The sequence below is a fragment of the Brachyhypopomus gauderio genome, chromosome 11 (genome assembly GCF_052324685.1).
Source record: "Brachyhypopomus gauderio isolate BG-103 chromosome 11, BGAUD_0.2, whole genome shotgun sequence".
Classification (NCBI taxonomy): domain Eukaryota; kingdom Metazoa; phylum Chordata; class Actinopteri; order Gymnotiformes; family Hypopomidae; genus Brachyhypopomus; species Brachyhypopomus gauderio.
The window spans coordinates 14,456,588-14,481,587 of NC_135221.1; the positions used below are offsets into that span (position 1 = coordinate 14,456,588).

A 25,000-nucleotide genomic window follows, 5' to 3' on the forward strand; every position below is an offset into this window, starting at 1 on the left:
GGGAGAGGGGAGGAGGGAGAGGGGAGGACAATGACAGAGGAAGGAGAGAGAGGGAAGGAGAGAGGAGGAGAGAGAGAGGGAGGGAAAGAGGAGAGAGTGCCAGGGAGGGAGGGTGACAGAAGGGCAGAAGGGAAGAGAGAGAAGTGAGGGAGGGGAAAAAGAGAGGACAAGAAAGGGAAAGAGGACAGGAAGAGGGGGAAAGAGTGAAGGAGAAGGAGGGTGAGACAGAAGGAGAGAGGGGGAGAGAAAAAGAGAGAGAGGGAGAAGGGGGAAGACAGGGAGGGAGATTTGTTATTGTTAATCATACCTACACACCTATTATTAATAGTATTAGACCCTTATTAGCGTTAGCAAAATTGCATGAATAGGAGATACATCAATGAGAACAATGAACAAAGAAAGTGAAAGAAAGGGATGGAGAAAAAGAGAGGAAGCGAGAGAGAGAAGGAGAGAAAGGATGAGAAAGGGAGAGAGAGGGTAAGAAAGGGAGAGGCAAAGACAGAGGACAAGGGGTTATATGACGTTTACAGGGCATGTTGAATTAGAGCACACGTCGCTGGGCCAGCCTGGAGTGGTGTACAGAGTGCATGTTGATTTCTGTCAGCTTTCTTGGCTGGGATTCTGATTGGTCAGGAGACCTGTCAATTACAGAGCCGTCAGTGATACAGATGCCTTAGGGTGTGTGATGCCATCTGTGAGTGTCTCACCATGTTACTCCATGATCCAGTCTTGTTTCTGTTCATTAGGTACAAATTGTGATCTTTGAATCTCATTCTGACTCCAGGCAAGTTCTTAGGCTACATGGATTATTCAACACCAACGCAAGAGCAATGAACCAACACAAACATAACTCGCAAAGTATACAAGAAAATGCGACAGAGATTGTGCATGAGGCAGTCTCAGCCTGCCGCTAATGTGGGCTCTGACAGGTGTGAAGGAAGACGTGTGGCTCCTCCTTCCTTCAGGTGCTGGAGGGACTAACAGCTGCAGGCCATCGTGCTGGTGCTGCCCGGTTCTGCCAGGACCTCCCAGCCTCCAGGAAAGCCCGCAGTGGTGTTGGTGTTGGTGATGGTGTTTTGACAAACTGGTACAGCAGCTCAAATCAATTTAATAAATTATACTGAAAACAGAAAACACCCAAAGCAAACCAATGACCTATAATCATCTGATTCAGAGAAGTCAGAGAAGTGGGTTTTGAACAATTTGTCAAAAAAAGGCCAAAGAATATGAATGCATGGGCAGACACTATTCCAGACTATTCCAGACTATTCCGGACTGTTCCAGAAGTTTAAGGGCTGATAGGCAAAGGTGAAATCACCTCTTTCCTTTCAGAAGTTCAGAACTTCACACACTTTCTTATGTAATTCCAGTATACTGCATGCTCTCTTACACTAAGATGGACAGTCTCCTACAGAATTCCAGCACACTGCCCCTCCTTTTAAAGTCCACCGAAACATATGCCCTCTCACAAGAGTCCAGCACACTTACACAAAGTCTGAACAAACTTCAGGTCACGAACAGCCACCCAACTCTTGTAGTCTAAAGTCCTACTGGACCGGCTCAGTCCAGGGCCGACCCATAGCTCCACGGCGCTCAGCCATGATTAGTGCCTGTGTTTATGTCTGTGTTACTACAGACCAGGGGCACACACTCTTCCAGCAAAACACCGGGCCATTTTAAGCCCACCACACATCCTTCTCTCTCCCACAGAGGCACGAGGCTAAAAATACCAGCAGGGACCAACTCCGTATCACCGGAGAGGAACAATGACATCACACGCGCGTGCTGCGTGAGTGGCCTGGGCAGTCATTGACAGGCTGATGTAAGGGCCTCTTGGTGGGCGTCGTCATAACGACGTTCCTAATGACGGGCTAGAACCACGGGAGGCATAATCTCGTTTTCAGAACACTCAGGCTGCGAGCAGTGACATCAGATATGTGGGGGGAGTTTTTAACCCAAACCCAGCAAATTCACCCATGCCTCCCCCAGCAGGTGTCTTGGTGTAACTGGGTCTTTACCCTCAGCAGACCAGTTCAAACACCGACAACCGAAAGGTACACCAGCACTAAGCTAAAGTCACTGTTGCCGCTGGGCTGGTTGTGATGTGCTTCAGAGCCCCACTGTGGAAATAAGGATCTTCTCTTCCACACAGCCTCAAATCGACACGCACATCATACACACACACCACTGTACACACACAGCAGCAAGGTGAAAACAGTTATTGGTGATAAGAAACTGATATAATATTGGAAACCTACACACACACCCACAAATACACACTCCCATGCATATACTCAAGCTTTTTAGTTTTAAGTTTTAAGTTCACATAATCCATAAAAACAATAAAGTTAATTATCCACTAAATCACATAGAGAACGTCATAAAAGCATATTGAGAATATGGCTCTTGATGGAGATCGTTCTGCACACTTATCTCAAAGGAAGACCCCAAGGTCACTCTGTAACGGACACTGCTCATCTGATCTCTGCTGCCTAGTTCAGCCTCTCCAGGATCAAACCAAATTCCACAATCACTGGACAAAGTAAACATAAAAAAAGTTAAAAAAGAAAAGAGCCTCCCTCCGACGGAGCAGCTGGAACATCTCAACATCTCAGCTGGAACATCTCAACTAGCCTGGAGTCCAGAGAGCAGGCGGAGAAAGACCCCCCAGGCAGCGCGGGGCCACGAGGAGAAAGGTGAGGCGGTGTTGGGGGGAGTGGCACGGCGGCCGCGAAGTTGGCGCTCACCTTCCTTCTTAAGGGCGCTGAGGATGGACTTCATCTCTCCTCCGCAGCGGTCCTACGACAGCCGGCAGCCTCCTGTGAGAGGGAGGCGGTGGAGAGGAGCAGCGCGAGGTGTGGCAGGAGCTCCAGGCAGGAGGTTCCCGCAGACGGAGAGCGGGACGGAGGGCGGAGGAGGCAGGGAGCAGGCGTGTGCATGTAGCTCTCCCCACATCGTTCCTTCCCCAGAACTCGCGGAGAGGAAGGAGCTCAGTACACAAGCATCACACAGTAACTCCCAGCACACCCCCCCCTCCCTCCCTCCTGTCCTCTCTCCATCAGTTTCTACATTGCTTTACCCTCTCCTCCATCTTTCTCTCATTTTCTTCTCTTTCCTCTATCTCCCCTTCTCTCTCCTTCCTTCTCTCGCGATTTTCATCTCTCTCTCTTTCTCAATCTCACTTTTTTCACACTCTCTCTCAATCTCTCAGAAGTGACGTCTGGAGTTACTTTATCCTTAAGCTTCGTCCTTTGTCCTGCATTAATTCCTGTAGACACACTATTGATCATTTCTTAGTACTGGATCAGCTAAACCAATGCCCCACAATGGCAGTCTTCTTCTACAACATAAATACCAGCCACTACACTGATTCCAAGCTGTAACAAAAATACACCCAGACAGTGAAGTTTGTCTTGTCACTGGTTCGCACAAAAACATTAAAAGTCATTGTGTTGTGATGAAATCACCAAAGGAACAATGCAAATGAAACCCTGCAGGAATGAAAAGGTCTTGGAGGGATTTTAACCCTCTCTCCTCACTCAAACAGCTGTACAGGAAACAAACCCCCCAAGGGTTGCTAGGCAACCCATAGATGGATGTCTAAATTAGTCAGTGCAAGTTGCCTGGTTGTGAATTCTCCATGTATGTGGGCTGCAATTCACAGTCTCCCTGTCTCCCTCTCTCTCTCCCTTTCTCTCTCCCTCTCCCTCTTTCCATCGCTCGCTCTCTCCCTTTCTCTCTCCCTCTCTGTCCCTCTTTCCATCTCTCGCTCTATCCCTCTCTCTTCCTCTCCCTCCCTCCCTATTCAATTAAATTCTCTCTCTCTCTCTCTCTCTCTCTCTCTCTCTCTCTCTCTCTCTCTCTCTCTCTCTCACACACACACACACACACTATGTCTCTTTGCAAGAGAGGAGGGGAAATGCTTGAGGAGAAAAAACATCTTCTGTGTTGAAATCGATGTCAGGCTGTGATGTCATGTGGGCAGCTTACGTCTGTGCGGTGGGTAGTACACGTCAGCCGGTGCTGTCACTAGAGTTACAAACAGGGGGGAGGAGTCGAAGGTGTACCTGCACCCTAAAGATATGGCACATCACAGCTCCCAGCTGCAGCACGTGCACAAAACATGTCCCCACACATCATTACAACATTACAAACATGCAGAAACGCACAGAACCGCTACGTGAGAGCAGCGTGGGCAGTTCAGGGCCCTTGTCTATAGTCTATGCCAAGCTACAGAAAAACCCCTCACAGAGTCTCCTGAGAACCTACTGAAATGTCACGTTACAAACCCCTCACAGAGAAGGCAACCTCCTGAGAACCTACTGAAATGTCACGTTACAAACCCCTCACAGAGAAGGCAAATTCCTGATAACCTACTGAAATGTCACGTTACAAACCCCTCACAGAGAAGGCAAACTCCTGAGAACCTCCTGAAATGTCACGTTACAAACCCCTTACAGAGAAGGCAAACTCCTGAGAACCTACTGAAATGTCACGTTGCAAACCCCTCACAGAGAAGGCAAATTCCTGAGAACCTATTGAAACATCACGTTACAAACCCCTCACAGAGAAAGCTAATTCCTGAGAAGATCCTGAAATGTCATGTTACAAACCCCTCACAGAGAAGGCAAACTCCTGAGAACCTCCTGAAATGTCACGTTACAAACCCCTCACAGAAAATGCAAACTCCTGAGAACCTCCTGAAATGTCATGTTACAAACCCCTCACAGAGAAGGCAAACTGAGAACCTCCTGCAATGTCACGTTACAAACCCCTCACAGAAAATGCAAACTCCTGAGAACCTCCTGAAATATCACGTTACAAACCCCTCACAGAGAAGGCAAACTCCTGAGAACCTCCTGAAATGTCACGTTACAAACTCCTGAGAACATCCTGAAATGTCACGTTAATGCCCGCCACACATATTGCAAGACTTTAATTTACCAGTTGAAACTTTTTTCTGTTAGGGAAGGTGATATTTCAGTTTGTTGTTATTTTCTTTAAGAAATGCACAACAGTTCAATGGCATGTCGTTGTGGTCCAGTCCGGTCCAGCCCGCTCCACACTCGTTTGCCATATGTGAAGAGCAGTCCTAATGAATGCGGCCATGCTGCGCAGTTTCTCCAAAGAGCTCCGGCTGGGCTTTGTGAGAGCGGCGACAACATGACCACAGCTCAAAATAAAAAAAGCCACACTTTTAAAATAACCCAACAAGACACAGAGTGGAGGGACTCCCTGTGGACACTCATCTTTTTTCTCTTTCTCTTTCCCTCTCTCTCTCTCACTCTACCTCAGCTTTTCTTATTCACTCTCTCCCTCTGCCTCTCTCTCACACCCTCTCTCAATGTATTTCTCCCTCTCTCCTTCCCTCTGCCTTTCTCTCTCTCTCTCTCTCTCTCCCTCCCTCCCTCCCTCCCCCTCCATGTATGCCATAAGCAGGCAGGAGCAGAGAAGCACCCACACCCCAGCCATGTTTTGATTTTCTGATTAATCTTCCTTCATAAACAGAGTTGCATAAGTTCGGATCTGCAGCTGTGAGAAGTTAAGGTGCTGCCATGCTCTTGTATGTGCAGTAGACTTCACTCATTCACTCATCCTGCTACTTTCAGCTAATTAGCAAAGCTAGGTGGCTGGAACAAAATCCTGGGGAGGATCATTACTATGTGAACCTGGAACCTTGATCCATCCATCAGTCTCTGCAGAGAAAACCTCCATGTGTCAGCGATTTCGAAACCAAACTCAGGGGAATAAACTATTTGAACCAATTAAACACGCTTCATCTTGACAGCACAGGTAGCCATACAAGAGACACCTGCACTCACCCCAAGTCTACAGTCATTAAACACACCGGAAACAGTGAAATAAAAGGATTCATCTGCATGGCTCAGTGTGAACCGGGAAGAAGGCTTGACCTTTGCATGGTTAGTTTAATCCAGTTAAAACCCCTTTCAAGGTCATTTTGTGTTCATTAATGCTGAAAGTCATAATGAGATGGCTGGGTTTTTTTTTCTTGTAATCTGATAGTGCTGTGAAACGTTTCATTACAGAAGACTAATATGAGCCCGTGGGGGATAGTGTGTGTGTGTGTGTGTGTGTGTGTGTGTGTGTGTGTGTGTGTGTGTGTGTGTGTGTGTGTGTGTGTGTTTTGACTTATCTTATTTGTGTGATGCTCTGAATACCTGGACATAAACCATTTACTGATGACTGATGTTGGTCTACAGCCCGTAAACAATGTCAGCTGGTAACGAGCAAGCCTAAAATATCGCCATAGCTTACGAGGTGTCACACGTGCGCCCCAGTTATATTGCACATTCCTTAAACCAATTAGCGCACGGATCTGGGAACTATGGCAACCAAAGTGCGGCATTAAATGGGACTCTCATTTATAAGACAGCCTAGGAAACTTCAAAATATCCCCAGTGTATGTTGAGATGTTTACAAAACCAAGAATGCCCTTAAACACAGCCAGGGTGAGATTATTAGAAACCATCCCAGACCACCATGCCAAAGCTAATCTAAGCATTGGTCCTGAGTGATTTCACAACCCGCCTCCTCGTTCACCTTGATGGCTCCATGTCTATGAACCTAACAAATAATCCCATATTTTATACAGCACTCAATGCAGCAATATGCTACAAACATTAACAATTAGTATACAAAACACTGAACGGACCCTAAAACAGCTTTTTCTGTAAAAATAAAATCTCTGCCAGGAAGAAAAAAAAAAGTTTGAAACACTTGTGCTACAGAGCTGACACCCTCGCGGCTGTTTCTCCTGACGTTAGCGCTGCGTCTGGTGTCAGTGGCACGAGCGCAAAGTGACGGCGAGAGCTGACAGCTGGAAGGAAGGAAACAGGCAGAATAACGCCAGGTCTTCAGCAGACAATGTCCCAAGCCAGCAAACCTTCACGATGGAGAGCACCAGACCTGGCTCTAGACCGACCTCATCGAAACAAAGAGCCTCACGCAGGACAAAAGACTGAAAACAACGCGTTCAGCGATGCTATTTATAAATCACAAGGCATTGCAAGCTAAGTGCAGCTTTGCTGTGTCCACAGGGCGTACTCAGATGAACAGAAACATAAATGCTAAATGGTAAAAGATAATATGACAAATCCCAGACAATCAACCCGAGAAACTGAGGGTGAGTCAGTCATTTAACTGAGATCAAAAAGTATAACGTAAAAATAGCACCAGACCGTTTCACAAAAATGCTTCACACAAGCTATATCAAAATAATTTCAAGTTCAAGATCATAGGAGATCTTCAAACTTTCCTTAGTTATTTTCATTATATGAAATAAACATATTTCTTCCTTTCTTCCTAATTAGGCTACAGATTATGTTTTATATGTTGTAAAAGTGACATAGTAAATCCAGGACAGCTGAGAGGATATGTGACACTTTTCTAATATATTCTGATCCCAAATTTACTGCAGTATAGAACCGCAGCAGTGATTTTGCCCTAAATAAGAGTTATTAAATAGTAGGTATACTGTACTTATTGTGTGTGCGTGTGTGTGTGCATGCATGTATGTGTGTGTGGGTGTGCTTGTGTGGGTGTGTGTGTGTGTGTGCATGCATGTGTGTGTGTGGGTGTGCTTGTGTGTTTGTGTGTGTGTGTGTACATGCATGTGTGTGTGTGGGTGTGCTTGTGTGGGTGTGTGTGCGACTTCTTCCTGAACAATCTGTATCTTGTACCTTATGTAGGTCAGTTCCTCTGAGTGCTGTACTCTCTAGATGGGGGTTCGAGCATTGTATTAACTCCACCCCCTATGTATTAACCACACACCCCTATGTATTAACCACACCCCCTATGAATTAGCCATGCCCCTATAAACATTCGTCACACTCCTATGTATTTTATCCAGAGCCCTTTAGGTCAAAAATGCAGGAGTCTGCTCACAGAGCTAAATGTTTAGAACATGCCCATCATACAATCGACCTCAGGTTACCTACATTAACGACTATGTTGGAGAAAGCCTTGTGCATCTATGACACAGCATTCACACATGACTATCTCTTTTATCCACTAAAATAGAAATCGAGCCAGTTTGATTGGTTTCTGCCATTGTACAATAGAGGCCATCAGAAAGCAGATATACAGGGCTCTGGGTCCACACCCTAATACACAGTCTGGGGTGCCAATGAATGGGTCCCTGCCATGGAGACTAGGCGAGAAGCTGGTGAGACCACTCACACACTGCACATGCACTTGTGTGAGAAGATTTTCATAAAGCTGTTTATCCAGTTCAGAAATCTTTCAAATGATTTCTGAGAGTTTCTAATGATGGCTAATTCAATTTGTTGTCTTTCCTCTTAATTTAATGCGAGCAGATGCATCCTGTTAGATGAAACGAGAGCTTCAGTCTGGGCTTCCACCGCAAGCCTCCCAGACTGCAGCAGAAATATGCTGTGGCATTTTCCTCTTGATAAATGAACATTGACATCTGCTACGTGTGTGATGGTTCAGGGGTGTGAAAGTATCAGCCAAGGGTAATTATTCATCAGCTCGATAAAAGCTCAACATTCTATTAATTATGCATAGCCATGCTTTTTATTTGCAATATTCAAACACGTGCACACACACACACACACACACACACACACACACACACACTCGCGCGTGCGCGCACACACACACACACACACACACACACACACACACACACACACACACACACACACACACACACACACACACACACACACACCAGAACTATTATTTTAAACGATTATGATGTCTGGATCCAAGGGTCATACTCAGATTTCCATAGATATCATTGGCAAAATATGCCATTACTCCAACAATCATAATTCATGATCAGATTTTTGATATCTACAATGCAGTGTAGCACCAAGGACCAAGAGAAGACAAGACAGGCTAAATCACAACACCATCATAATTAAAGCCATGTCAAATTTTACATTCCAGTGTACAGTATATATTAATACAATAAGCAGCCCACAGTAACTAAGAGAAACTCACATCACTGCTCAAACAGTAAAGTACACTCACATGGACAAGATGGACACTCTTCTGTGTTTGCAGACTGTGGGAGGATGAGTGTGCAGTGACGGGTCCATTAACGAGAGTTCATTAACGAGAGTTCATTAACGAGAGTTCATTAACATCGGCTTACCAATATCAGAGGCTCTGTGGTTCTTTATGAACTCTGCCAGCTCAAAGTTCCCTGCGATTATGGCCACCTTTGGAGAAGATCAGGGAAGAGAAAGAAGATCCATGGGTTTGAGTACATGAGAGAGGGAACACACTTTTCAAACTTCAATTAAAACCTGTATAACATCTAACCAGTGCTTTTGGAGATCATGTGAGACACACACACGCATGCACACGCACACGCACACGCACACACACACGCACACACACACACACACGCACACACACACACACACACACACACACACACACACACGCACACACACACGCACACACACACACACTCTCACATAACAGCACCTGGACTTATATATGGTGCTGAAACATCAAAAACAGGAGGATCTGCGTGGTGCACAAGAAATAAGCATGTTAGACCTGCTTCAGAGAGCCTCTGTGTGTGTGTCTCACACTCTCACACTCTCACTCTCACTCACACCCTCAATATCAAGTACTTTCATTTAACCAGCACTTCTGCTTTTAGTTTGGACTATTCTGGCCGTTCTTAAGCACTTTATCCCAGTCCTAGAAATATATGTCATTCACACTGACTAGAGGACCATAAGCAGGAGCATAAAAAGTAAATTAGTTGTTCATTTTTATGTCATTTCCTGGTGTGGACATTGGAGAGACAGGGGTCATGGCATGCAATCCGTTCTGCTAGGAGAAAGCATGGTGGAGATTTGGGCTTTGGCTCCTGACCTGGAGCATAGCGACTACCACAAACGAGCAGCAATCAAGCCACTGCTGACACTTCTAATCTACTTTAATCTGATCTGATCTGATCTAATCTAATCTAGTGAAGTAAAAGGAACAAAGCTGTTCACTTCTGATAAGCTAAGAGCAGCTACAGGACGTGGCTTTAATGATCCAAGCCAATATGTCTGGCACCTCAGTCAAAGAAATATATATTTAAATAATGTCATAATATGTATTTTATTTTTTTACAGTTTAATAAATGGATGTTGTTGAGGAATCCAGAGATTCAGAGAAAACAACATGGGATTATAGCAGAGAACTTTAACTGAAGATATGTGCTCCCTAATCCAGTTCACATATTCCCCACACACGTTGCCTGGGTGATGGAGAATTCCGCACTCCTGTGACTACCTGGTGCAGATTGAGGAGAAGATGGCCAGCACAAAAACCTGGCCTGGCTCCATATCCTCGGAATGGGACCGAACAGGGGAAGGTTGCTTCATTCAGTTTGTTGGTATAATTATAAAATCTTTATATAACATAAATGAATTACAAGTAAACTAGATCATAAAATGAATGTGTTAGAATATAAAACATAAAGTATATTTTTGACCATTTGATTTCCCAAGACCCAAGTAGTTATTAAAGGTGAGGATAATTCATGTATTTTGATCTGATTTGTACACTGACTTGAATAAGACACATTTTTCTCAAGTCACTGGTCATGCTGAACACTAGAATATCCAATCTAATACATTACATAACTGTTCATTCTAAACATAAACCATGTTTCTGAGGTCCTTGTTGACATCTGACCCAATAATAATTTCCATATCAAGACGTAAAAATACCTTCAGACAACAATTTGAGGGACCATGGGGTTAGCTAAACATTTTAAATTATCATTCACTGTGGTGTTTTGATCAGAACATTTCCTTCAAGAGAGGCATGGTTTGGTGGAGTGGGACACAGTGGGACATAGTGGGACACAGTGGGACATAGTGCACCCAGATGAAGACGCTATGAATTCACTCATATTTATGGCAAGCATGCAGAGACGTATCAAACACCACGGTGTCTCTTAGTGTTTGAAAGCAGCATGATCAGGACGGGTGAGAGGAGGGTTCTGGGCCCCAGTCTCACGTGCCACAGAAAATGGATCTCGCGACTACAACACTGCTCCAAATTCACAAAGTCTTTAACCATCAGAGAACTAATGAATCACACTCTAAACATAACTGTGTAAAACTGACCGTGATCAGCGCCGCAGGAAGCCAACAATAACAGCACCGTTTGGCACATTCAACTCATGGATGCAAGTTTGAGTTTCTGATTCAGGACCAGTCATTCTTTTGATGGGCTTTGATCTTCCACAGTGTGAATCGAGTCTGAGTACAGATTCTTTTCAGAACTCTCATTCAACATACTCTCATTCTGATATTATGCTCATAGAATCTGAATGTTATTGATTACCCTGCATAAGTAAATAATGGATATTAGAGTGAAGAGCTTGTGTATTTCTAAAGCCATCTGAAGCCGAGCATATCAGCAGCCTGTGGGTGTCCACCATGATGATGTCTAGCTAGTCACACTTCAGTTTCCAACGCATAGCTCGCTTTAATTTAGATATGCCATTACTCAACCGGGCTGTGTCTCAGTGACTAGACCAGGGGTGTGTGTCTCGGTGACTAGACCAGGGGTGTTTGTCTCTCTGACTAGACCAGGGGTGTGTCTTTCTGACTAGACCAGGAGTGTGTGTCTCCTTGACTAGACCAGGGGTGTGTGTCTCAAAAGACTGGAATGTTAGAATTCCCCAAAAAACTGCTGAATCCATGGGTTTCCAAAAAATATTGAAAAGAAATCTCATTTGGAATATTCATAAAGTAGATTATTTTTTGAACCAGTGATTCAGTTTCAACTTTATGCTGCAGGTTTTTGAAGCTTAATGATTTAAGCTTGATGCTCTGTATTAAATTAGCATAGAACAAAGTACATGAAAAAATGGACAGTACATGTTTTAAAACCCTCTCTTTCTACCCTTGGTAGAAAAGGTGAGGAAAATCCATTAGTGAGAAGCTGAACCTAATCTGACCAACACAACATTCTCCTGTTTAGCTATGACAGTTATGACATGTGTGTTAACACATTCATACCAGCTGATATACCTACTGTATACTGTCTGAGTGTAGTAAGATTAACACCTTCATACCAGCAACTAAGCAACAACTCGGAGGCGGCGAAATAGGGTGAGGGATTATTTTAAGCTGGTTCGCCTGGTTTAAACGGGCTAAGGATCAGATGAAAGACTAATAAAAAAAATACACAATGAATTGGGATTATGATATGTACTTATGTAATGTCTTAAAAAATGTTTTAGTTTGACTGAAACAGTGGCTGCATACAATCTCACTTTACCAAGGTCTCCATCATACTAATTCTCAAGCTTATCCATCGCACTTTTCTTACATAACATCTGCTATGGTGGTTGCTTCAAAATGACTGACTCAGCTGACTCACAGCTCCAAGTTTACCAACAAATGAACCGAAATTACATTCCAACACTCAAATCAAAACTCAAAAACTCTCACATCAACAAAAGAAGGGCTAATATGTCAATAAAAAGGAGAAAAGAACTCAAAGAGTAAACTTTGAACAAGACGACAACATCAAAAGGAGCGTGTGTGTGTGTGTGTGTGTGTGTGTGTGTGTGTGTGTGTGTGTGTGTGTGTGTTATGTTGAACATACCTGGAAGGGAGTTTGTCCACGGTGGTTCTTTACGTCCCGGTCTGCTCCGCGCTCGAGGAGAACTCGGGCACAGTTTTCCTTCAAGAAAGATTGAAAATAATTTATCCTGGCTCGAAAGGAACTACGTACTCGCCCACTGAATTCTGTTCTATTCTATTTAAAAACAAACACTGACAAAAATCTGACAGATGCATATGAGACAGAATAGTTTGTAATCTACAAAGCAGCCAGGAGATCTCCTTAAACATACCAGTCAAAAGCGCAAACCTGAAATATCAGAAATATCAAGGTGCTCGGAGGACATGAATGATCTCACCCTGCAGTCAAGAGTGACAGACTTCGGATTTCTGGCCTCCAACACAAATGTGAAGCTTTAGTGAAGTCAACACCCAAAATCAGAATCACAGAGGAGAGAGGGGGACTCTGCAGTGATAGGTGTGTGTGTGGATGTGTTTGTGCAGTCGATGTGTGTTGGTGAGCAGAGAGAGAGAGAACGAGAGAGAGAGAGAGAGAGAGAGAGAACGAGAGAGAATGAGAGAGAGAAAGAGAGAGAATGAGAGAGAGAGAGAAAGAACTAGAGAGAGAGAGCGAGAGAGGGAGAGAGATAGAGAGAGCGGGAAAGAGGGAGAGAGAGAGAAGTCAGATTGAGAGAGAGTGAGAGAAAAAGAATAGGGAGATGGAGAGAGTGAAGTCAGAGAGAGAGTGGGAGAGAGAGAGAAGAGAGAGAGACATGGCTTTGTAGCACTTCAGCCCACTCTAGCCAGCTAGATTCAGCAACCCACCCACGGAAAGCGCACTACTAAACCAACACACACACACACACACACACACACACACACACACACACACACACACACACACACACACACACACACCTCCATCACACTTTCCTCCCACCTTCCTGCTAATACTAGTTTCACTGCTGTCGGAGGCTCTTATATGAAGAATAATTGTGTGTGCAGATCTGGCTCCACTCTCCTGCACATGAAAATATCATCACTGTGTATTTGGCACCTCTCCTGCTCCTTCCTTGTTGACATGGTGACGGAGCAGTGTGATGCCTTCATCGTAAACAAAGCACCATTTGCAATTATTCCAGCCCAGGTCTGCGGTGGGTTCATGGTGCAGCTGCGATTGATTAATTGGGAACGCAGACGCTCACATCTGGGGAGGCCACCAGTGGGCCAAAAGAGCGACTGGGGGAGCCAATCAAAACTCAGCATTACGTAAAGGAAACACGCCATTGGCCAGAGGGGAGGTTAACTAGGAGACACCGGTTGTGGTGAGTAAGAGGAGTAGTGAATGGCACTAGTGTAAGTGAGTGGAGTTGAGCGGGGAAGCCGTGCTGTGACCCCGAGCCTCCCGTCGGGTGGTAGCAGAAGGGACCGCGGCTCTCTCCTGCTGGCAGCGTTTAAGCTGTGAGCATTAACGAGCTGCCACCACCTCACAAACGCTGCCAGTGCTAAACGCTAATGCTACAAGCCGGCACGCCTTTAGAAATGAGCCAAGCCGAGAGGGCCGTGCTAATCCTGTCGGATAAATGAACTTGGATAGATGCTGTCTGATAAATTAATGCAGGTAAATGCTGTCTGATAAATGAACTCAGATAAATGCTGTCTGATATATGTACTCAGCTGGATGCCGTCTGATAAATAAACTCAGATGGAGTTTGACTGATAAATAAACTCAGATAGATGCCGTCTGATAAATGAACTCAGGTAAGGCACAAATGTTTCCGGAGTTTTAACAAGCAAACAAGGATACTGCACAAATGATCCTAACACAGACCAGAACAACAGATCAACATAGCTCAACTACACAAATGGACTGATAACCTCTCAAACCATTACAGACATTTCCACAATAACAGGACAAACTAGTTGTGTAATGCTGTAGACATATTAACAGCCCCCCACTGACGGAGGGTGTTTCTTGGACAGAGCACTGCTGGAACTAATGAAGAGACAATGACCCAATGACCCAAACCCTGGACCGTCTCAGGAGAGAGCTGTTTGAAACAGCTGGACTTCTCTCGAGCTTGAAGGCACACCAGAGGACTAATGAACTAATGAAGCGGTTCTGCCCTGAACAATATTGCCCTGGTCCTGATGCACCATTATGGAACCACAACAAGCACTACAGTCGCATTATGGGTTATTGGAACAAGTGAGCACAATTTGGCTGATGAAAATAGACGCCTGTGCAGGAGACGGCAAGAGGGTTTTGACCTGTGCAGGAGGGGGACAAAAAGATGAGACAAAAGGACACTGTGTGTTTAAGTGTGTCCACCCAGGACTCCGTCTAGAAGCCTCTGAGTAGCAGTAATGTTGTGCGGAGAATGCTCACCTCCTTGTAGAGAGCACAGATGTGCAGGGCTGTGTTCCCAGTGGTGTTCTGAACATGCATATCTGCACCATAAAACAGGAGATGCTCCAAATGTTGGACGTGACCATATCGACAGGCCTGTATTGCGCACACACACACACACACACACACACACACACACAACTTTTATCATACAGATATATCTTTCTTCCCCATGAAGACATTTTTTAATGTTTCAGAGCAACCCTATCTGTCACCACTAGATGGTAGTATGCAGCAGAGAGAAGAAAACAAACTATACTACTTGTTGTGAAATGCGACTAATAACATGTTGAATCCACCGAAGACAATAATTGTAAAAAATAATATTAATCCGACAGCACCTGAATATAAGGAAATATTTTTGTAGACTCTAAGACAACTACACACAAATGTTTCACCTCTTGAGCTTTCATCGTGTGCTTGGGTAATTATCCTAGAGACCACAATAAATCCATCCATCCATTCCCAACTGCATATCTGAGTCTAGGGGGCAGGCGGCAGTAGCCTAACCAAAGAGGCCCAGGTCTCCCTCCCCCCAGCCGCCTCTTCCCTGCAATAATCACCAAGCACAAAGGCCACAGAGAGATGAGTGAGAGCGCCACCTGGTGGACCTCGTGCCAGCCGTTCTCGTCGTGGCAGGTCATGGTGGCGTGTGCACGCAGAAGCACTTCGCAGCAGCTGGGGTCACCCCCTACAGTCACCGTGTGGTACAGCGGCGTCAGACCCTGCTGATCCTTGTAGTCTGGAGACGCACCGAGCTCCAGCATGGTCTACAGGTGAGACAGCCCAGGTGAGATAGCCCTAGTGAGAACCTTTGCTGTTACCTTAGTATCACTATTACACAGCTCTGGTGATTTAAATCACTTATTTCAACTTTACAACTTCTCACTGTTCTCAGCAAGTGCCATTTAATACCATTTAACTATTAAAAATCAAACAAACACACATACACACACTCACTCACACACACACACACACACACACACACACACACACACACACACACACACACACCCCTCTTGCAGACACCCTGCTTGTGCTCAGCTCAGACACAAGTAGTTTCAGGCCGTGTAACCTTCAGTGCGATCTGGTTACGGGCCCTGGCGGCTTTGTGCAGAGCAGTCATGCCGTCCCGGGAGCGGAAGTCTAGGTGTGCACCTCCGTTCTTCAGGGCCTCTATGATCTCCACCACGTTGTCCAGATGGGCGGATAGGGTGAGTGGGGTTTCTACCAATCAAGAGCACATGGGCAGGGTTACTAAACATCATCGGAACATTACATTAATAAACAGCAGATTAAAGCACAGATCATTACCTGAAATGATTATAGAGCGAACAACACTCAGAGATGATGAGTGTATGCGATTCGGCACAGCTGTGAAAGCCATGCTTGTAATTTGCAAACAAATAGGTTTACACAGAATAATTCTATTGGCCACCTGCTTGTAGAACAGTATGTGTTAACCATACAAGGACAGCAAGAAGTCAAAGTGTGTGATAATGACTACAGCTAAAACCAAGAAGTTCACTTCAAATCCTCCTGTTGTTTCAATATAGATTTTGCCTGTGCAATAAATAAAATAAAAAAAACCTACCGTAACTTCCTATAACAAAACAAGGAGAATGTGATAAACAAAAAGAGCGATGTAGTCCTTTCATCCCGCTTGGGCCGTATTAACAGGCATAGACTATTTACACAAATATATACATATATATACATATACACACCATATATATATATATATATATATATATATATATATATATATATATATATATATATATATATATATATATATATATATATATATATATATATACACAATACATACACCAGCTACCAAAACCAAAAGGGACAATTGCGGACTCGAGATCGGGGTATAGTATACCAGACAAACCGAGACACACACTACTTGCATGACTACACACACGCAAGACGCCAAACCACACCAGACACCAGAATGGAGAAAGACTCTCTTTCTTTTCAGATCTTTTAAGAGCAGAACTGGGGGTCTTGGACAGATAACAGCCAATCTGCATCAAACAGGAAGAGAGAGACGTTGTGGGAGGTGAGACACATCTGGACCCGGAGTGTCAGACACGAACGACCAACATTGGTCGTAACACCTCACATGATGTCACAAGAGTCTGGCTACTGACTACTGATCTGTCTGAGAGGCAGCTGCCTTTCAGGGTGAAAGCTAAACAAGGTTTATCCAGTACTGCTGGGCAGAACTGAACTGGATCCATCTTGTGTTGATATGTGGTACTGTTCAATTCAGAGGTGCCTTAAGCACTGAAAACTAAACTAAACTAGAAGAAGAAGAACAATAGTTAAACATCTCAGTTTCCCTCAGTCTATAAAGTTTATATATCAGAACACCAGAAGTCCAACACAGATGCTGCATGTCTGAAAACCCCAAAACGTCTTCTTTTTGTTCAGTGGCCAACGCAACCTGCTTCTGGAAACACAACAGATAAGCATGAAGAGGTTGTTGTGTGGAAGAGGGTCAGGTTCTCAGATGGACTAACCTCACCTCATAGATACCAACTGTGAAATGAGAGGATGAGAACTCTGAGGATAAAAGAACTCTCAGAAAAGAGCTGATTGTTTTCTCTCACAGGAGAACTGGTGGACATAATCGGACAACACACAGAAGATCTCCATACTGGACGAGGTCCCATGCAGAGATGTTCTCTCTGCATGCTCAGGAATAGGAGGTTCTATCACGGGTCATGGGTGTTTGGGCCCCTACCCCCACTGTCAGGGTCGTGGTAGTTTGGGTCAAGGCCTCTCTCCAGCAGCTTGGTAACTTTATCCAGCTGGTGATGTTGGATATAATCCATGAACCGCCTCAGGTTGGCCTGAGAGAAAGAGAGAGAGATAGAGAGATAGAGAGAGAGAGAGAGAGAGAGAGAGAGAGAGAGAGAGAGAGAAGGACGGGGTAAATGATGGGGTATGGTTGGGGTAAAGGATGGGGTAAAGGCAGTGTAAAGGCAGGGTAAAGGTGGGGTAAGGGTGGGGTAAAGGTGGGGTAAGGGTGGGGTAAAGGTGAAGTAAGGCCCTGTTCCCTGTTCCCCCTCTCATCTCTCACAGCACAAGAACCCTGGAACACATATGCTGCATTACCAGGACGGTTAAAAATAGATAGCAGAGCAGCTCCCAGTACAGAGAGAGAGAGAGAGAGAGAGAGAGAAACAAAGAGAATTTAAAAGAAAAGACACAGAGAGGGAGAGAAGACAGCTGAGATTGAGAAAGCAGAAGAACACAGGGAGGAAAGACTCTACCAGACCACTAACACAGACCAGTGCACACTCCACACACACTCTCTCTCTCTCTCACACACACACACACACACTCACACACGCACACACACACACACACACACACACACACACTCACACTCAACACGCACACACACACACACACACACTCACACACACACACTCACACACAGTGAGGTGTGTTGTCCAGAAGTGTATCTGACTGGCACCGTACCAAAGAATAGCTCTGATCTTTAATAACAGAAATTCCTGCTTTATTTTGTAGTTTTCAGCACCTTCAAACCCACTACAGTAACTATATATATATATATATATATATATATATATATATATATCCTAAATATATTCACTTCTTAATCACAACAATATGCGTTGCATCTCCTCACTGCAAGCTCAGCTCAGTGTGGACATAGTGCAGCGTCTTGACGCAAGTGCTGGTGGAGCTTGGAGCAGACACACGTGCTACGTGCTACGTGCTACCTGCCCCTCACGCTGCCCTCAGGGTGGAGGGAGTGAATGTGTGTGCATCCCCCTCTAAGTGCACATGTTCAGAACACACTGATGACCTTCCCCTAAAGTTATATAAACATGCCGGGAATCAAAACATATGCAAATATCTAATGACTAATTCATTTTTTATTTAATAAATTATTTACTGCACCCAGCATTAGTTGTATACACTTGATGTTCCTGCTTAAACATTAAGGAAGAGCTGCTGTTTCCTTTTGATTTTTGATTTTTTTTGCAAAGCCTGGCGCTCCATAGCACCCAAGGCTGCATGCAATTAAACTGATTTGCATACATATGCGAGATTCATGCAAGTCTACTTATGATGGGTGACTAAGTCACATGGACACAAAGCCCCATTTACTGCTGTGTTGTGATAGCACTGCTAATCTCAATCAACTTTCCATTCTTTGATCTGAGTGTGTGTACTCAAAGTGTTTTCCAGCTCAAAATATTTTGAATTTGATCAGTGGACATGAAATTCAAGAGTCAGCTTTCTGTGATTGATGAATAAAACTCATCAGCACTAAAACTGGGGAGACAGTGCCCTCTGAAGCAGCCCTGAATGAAGAAAAGATCTTTAATAAAGTCTGACCTGCGTGTGGAGCTTCTCGATCTGTTGTTCATTGACGTTGGCATGTTGGTACACTCTGCTCTTGTAGCGAAACTGGAAAACGAAAGAGTATAAAGTACAGAGATATCCATTACACCATTACTCTGATATACCATTACACTGTTACACCGTTACTCCATTACACTGATACTCTGATATACCATTACATCGTTACACCATTCCACTATTACACCGATACTCTGATATACCATTACACCGTTACATCGTTACTCCATTACACCGATACTCTGACATACCATTACACCGTTTCATCGTTACTCCATTACACCGATACTCTGATATACCATTACATCGTTACTCCATTACACCATTACACCGTTACACTGATACTCTGATATACCATTACACCATTACACCGTTACTCTGGTATACCATTACACCAATACTCTGGTATATCATTACACCGTTACTCTGGTATACCATTTTACTGATACTCTGATATATCATTACACCATTACTCTGGTATACCATTACACTGATACTCTGATATACCATTACACTATTACTCTGGTATATGATTACACCATTACTCTGGTATACCATTACACCGTTACTCTGATATACCATTACATGGATACTCTGATATATCATTACGTCATTATTCTGCTTTATCATTACACCGTTACTCTGGTATACCATTACACCATTACTCTGGTATTTCATTACACCATTACTCTGGTATACCATTACTCCTTTTAATCTGCTATTCCATTGCTATGTTACTACATTGCTCAGTAACTCTGTTACTACACTCCATGGCATTATTCTCTTACACCATTACTGTATCACTATTACTCCATTACTCAATTTTATCATTACTTCATTACTATATTACATTACAGTTACAGTTCTGTTACACCATCACTCTGTTACTGCACTTGTCTGTTACTCCACTAACTCCTGCAGAAAAGACAGCAGACTGCAGTCCTGTCTCTGTGCTCCCCTTACAGCAGGTTGTTCTGGTGGTTACACCTACCGGCCAGCCGCACAACGTGATGTCTCCACGTCAAAGCTCTGATTTGATTTTTAAAAATGTTTTTTAATGACCCCCAACAGGCATAAAGGACAAACTAAATGGAGGAAGTGCTCAAACAACAGAGCAGACTGAATTTAATAATCGAACCCACTGCTGCTTTTAGAGACACAGTGCACAAACAGAAGAGTAGCATTAAAAAGGCGCTCCTCTGTGGCTGGATTAACTGGCTGAACTGAATTAGGTCCCGAGGATTGAACAGAACCAGTGAGAAACCTGCACAGGCTGCCACTTACACCAGTCTGACATCACCTGTTCTTAAAGCACCCTTTGTTTATTTTTGGTTTTCGTCTGTTTCTTTTGCCAGCTTATTCACAAGCAGCGCTGTGGATGTCTGAGCGCTGACAGGGCAGCAGTCCCAGTTCCTCCGACCGCTCAGGGCCCCACACGGGGTAGCAGCCCAGCCGAGAATCTCCCCGCTGCCCGGGACGTGGTTCTGGAGCTATTGACAAGTGCAGGGTCTAGTCCAGGCCGCAACTCTCACTCCACATCCTGAAGGGTTTCGTCTCTGGCTCGTGTTCTCAGAAAAGCCCAGAAAAGCTTCAAAGTGCTGGCTGCAGTCCTGGACTGGGAGCTCCTGCTGAAGTTCACACTAGCCTCAAGATCTTTAGTCTCCTTTCATCAAACTCAACACTCTCCTTTACTTCCCTGCCCACTTTAACATCTAATTACCTCAATATGCAAATCCCAGTTTAAACTACAGATCATAACTACAAATTTCTCATCATGATCTTACCTGAGACATCTAGTCTCTACATATTTCTCATCATGAGATTATCATGAGTCCTTTACGCAGTGCCTGGATACTGGACCTATTTTAAGTAACCTTATCAAGTGAAACCATTGCTCCATTAGCTCGTCATTTTCTTACTGTTAAATATTCATGTACTTTTCCGATCAAAGGCGGCGCTGCAGTGTGGCCACGCCCTACCTCCAGTGTGGCCACGCCCTTGTTGGTGGGTAGCGTGTGCTCCCGCAGGGGCTTCTCCTCCTCCAGAAAGCCGCTCTCCCTGCCGTCCACGGAGGGCCGGAAGAGGCCGTAGTTGAGCACGTCCCTCAGGCTCTGTGTGAGGGTGCACAGGACCTGCTGCTTCGCCGCCCACACCGTCGCGTCCAGATTAAACCGGATGGATTTCTGCCGGAGGCACAGAGGAAAGAGAGAGAGGTGTGGGCCTGTGGGGAGTGTGCAGGTGTGTGTGCGTGAAACGTGACGTGTGGATGTGTGATATATGGAGCAGACACAGTGACGTGTGATGTATGGAGCAGACACAGTGACGTGTGATATACGGAGCAGACACAATGACGTATGATGTACAGAGCAGACACAGTGACGTGTTATGTACGGAGCAGACACAGTGACGTGTGATATATGGGGCATACACAGTGATGTGTGATCTACAGAGCAGACACAGTGAAGTGTGATGTATGGAGCAAACACAGTGACGTGTGATGTACGGAGCAGACACAGTGACATGTGATATATGGAGCATACACAGTGACGTGTGATCTACAGAGCATACACAGTGACGTGTGATATATGGAGCAGACACAGTGACGTGTGATATATGGAGCAGACACAGTGACGTGTGATATATGGAGCAGACACAGTGACGTGTGATGTATGGAGCAGACACAGTGACGTGTGATGTATGGAGCAGACACAGTGACGTGTGATATATGGAGCAGACACAGTGACGTGAGATGTATGGAGCAGACACAGTGACGTGTGATGTATGGAGCAGACGTGTGATGTACAGAGCAGACACAGTGAAGCGTGATGTACAAAGCAGACACAGTGACGTGTGATGTATGGAGCAGACACAGTGACGTGTGATATATGGAGCAGTCACAGTGACGTGTGATGTATGGAGCAGAAGTGTGACGTGTGATGCCCCCTGCCTGCCCCTCCCACTCCTCAGCTGTAGAAGGCATGACACACAGCGGGCTTTGTTCTATAAAGCATCATTCTATGTGCACTTGGGAGTCACGTGCTGGGTTTGTGTGCACAACCACAGATGAAGGATGCTACTCTAGGATATAGAAGAATTCTCCATGTTGCAATAACTGTTAGCATATTTCAAGTACAACTTTGTCTTACATCATTGATTTTCTTCTCAGGAGCAACATAAAATTTTTAGTATTTACAGCAATGCTCAACATCATCAACTGCATTAAAACCTTAACAACAAAAGTTAATATTAATATTAACACACCCTGCGTGAGGGGTTCAGCATCCTGGGATTCCTCCCCTGTAAGTGTAGAAAATACCTCCATACACTGATCTCAGAACAGTGACATCTGCTAAGATCTCAATTTCACTGGCAAGTTGTTTGGGTTCTGGGTTTGTGGCTTCACAACCATTTAACATAAAAAAGTGATTATAAGCCACACACACATACACATACACACACACATACACATCCACACACACACACACACACACACACACACACACACACACACACACACACACACAAACACACACACACACACACACACACACACACACACACACACACATATACACATCCATACATACACACATACACACACACATACACATCCATACACATCCATACACACATACACACACATACACACACACATACACATCCATACACACACACATATACACATCCATACACACATACACACACACATACACATCCATACACACATACACACATCCATACACACATACACACATACACACACACACACACACACACATATACACATCCATACACACATACATGCCCAAACAATTAAAATGCGCCGTAATTAGACCCTTGATTAAAAAACAGAATCTCGATCCGCAGATTTTAGCCAACTATAGACCCATTTCTAATCTCCCATTTATCTCTAAAATTTTAGAAAAAGCAGTTTCCAATCAGTTAAACCACTATCTCCAATCAAATAGTATCCATGAAAAGTTCCAATCAGGATTTAGACCAAACCACAGCACTGAAACAGCCTTACTCAGGGTAGTGAATGATCTACTAATATCGGCCGATAATGGGCTCGTCTCGTTCCTTATACTGTTGGATCTTAGTGCAGCTTTTGATACTGTAGACCACAACATTTTGCTGGATAGACTAGAAAACACAGTAGGTATTAAAGGAGTCGCACTCTCCTGGTTTAGATCATATTTAACTGACCGCTTCCAATGTGTAAGTGTTAATAATAAAACCTCTAAATCTGTGCAGGTTAAATATGGTGTCCCACAAGGGACAGTCCTAGGACCACTTCTATTCACACTGTACATGTTACCCTTAGGCGAAATTATGCATAAGCATGACATCAGTTTCCATTCCTACGCAGACGACACTCAGCTATATTTATCGGCAAAACCCGATGATTTAGGCGCAAACAGTAAGATTGAGAAATGTGTAGAAGAGATAAAACATTGGATGGCATGTAACTTTCTAGCACTAAATGCCGATAAAACAGAATTGATAATAGTTGGGTCTAGGGCTGCGAGAGACAAGATACATAATGCAGCATTGAATCTACATTCTTTTACTATAACCTCCAGCGCAGAGGTAAAGAACTTGGGCGTCACAATAAACCCAGATCTCTCGTTCGATACACATATTAATAATATAACTAGGGTAGCGTTCTTTCACTTGCGCAACATTGCCAAAATTAGAAACATATTAAATATTAGTGATGCAGAAAAACTAATCCATGCATTCATATCCTCTCGTTTAGATTATTGCAACAGTCTCCTAGCTGGATGTTCTGGTAAATCGATAAACAAACTCCAGCTGGTTCAGAACGCAGCAGCACGAGTTTTAACAAAAACTAAAAAGTTTGATCACATTAGTCCCGTACTATCGTCATTACACTGGCTGCCAATTAGATTCCGTATTGACTATAAAATACTTTTATTAACATATAAAACGCTGCATGGCTTAGCTCCAGACTATCTTAGTGAACTTATTGAACAATATAACCCAACGCGTTCACTTCGCTCGCAGGACGCAGGGTTATTAACTGTTCCTAGGATCAAAAAGATCACAGCAGGTGGAAGAGCCTTTTCTTTTAAAGCTCCACAATTGTGGAATAATCTTCCTGCCTCTATTCGGGACTCAGACACAGTCTCAATGTTTAAAACTCGATTAAAGACTCATCTGTTTAGTTTGGCCTTTGATTAATCTGTTACATATTTACTACATCTCGTATCTTTTCTCCGAGGTTCACCTGGAGAGTAACATTGCAGTCGGAGCCTACAATACCAGCATCGCTGCTCCGACACGGAATGAAAGCCTGGCGTTCATCAACAGACATTTACAGTGACAATATCATAACCCAGAACTTTCATTTTTACCTTTACTTAGTCTGATTGTGTGATTTGTGTGTGACTTGTGTATTTGTCTGTATTTTGTGTAATCTGTGTGTTAACGGGCCGCCCAATGGAGGATGGGTTCCCTTTTGAGTCTTGGTTCTCCCGAGGTTTCTTCCTATTCCCCACTATCTTAGGGAGTTTTTCCTCGCCACTGTCGCCCTTGGCTTGCTCATTAGGGTTCTGGACCCGTAGTATTGTTAACCTTT

The 25,000-nt window shown here is 44.2% G+C and overlaps 1 protein-coding gene across 4 annotated transcripts in view; it reads right to left on the reverse strand.

The window, feature by feature from the left end:
- Nucleotides 1–25,000, reverse strand: part of shank2b (SH3 and multiple ankyrin repeat domains 2b) — a 93,070-nt gene that overhangs the window by 52,655 nt on the left and 15,415 nt on the right. For all 4 annotated transcript variants that reach the window (XM_077022201.1, XM_077022203.1, XM_077022204.1 and 1 more), the window contains 8 exons: nt 21,378–21,581; nt 19,375–19,446; nt 17,744–17,852; nt 16,064–16,215; nt 15,591–15,758; nt 14,968–15,084; nt 12,622–12,699; nt 9,143–9,209 (listed from right to left, as the gene is read on the reverse strand). In XM_077022201.1, coding sequence (XP_076878316.1) covers nt 9,143–9,209; nt 12,622–12,699; nt 14,968–15,084; nt 15,591–15,758; nt 16,064–16,215; nt 17,744–17,852; nt 19,375–19,446; nt 21,378–21,581 — 967 coding nt within the window. The remainder of the gene's footprint in view (nt 1–9,142; nt 9,210–12,621; nt 12,700–14,967; nt 15,085–15,590; nt 15,759–16,063; nt 16,216–17,743; nt 17,853–19,374; nt 19,447–21,377; nt 21,582–25,000) is intronic.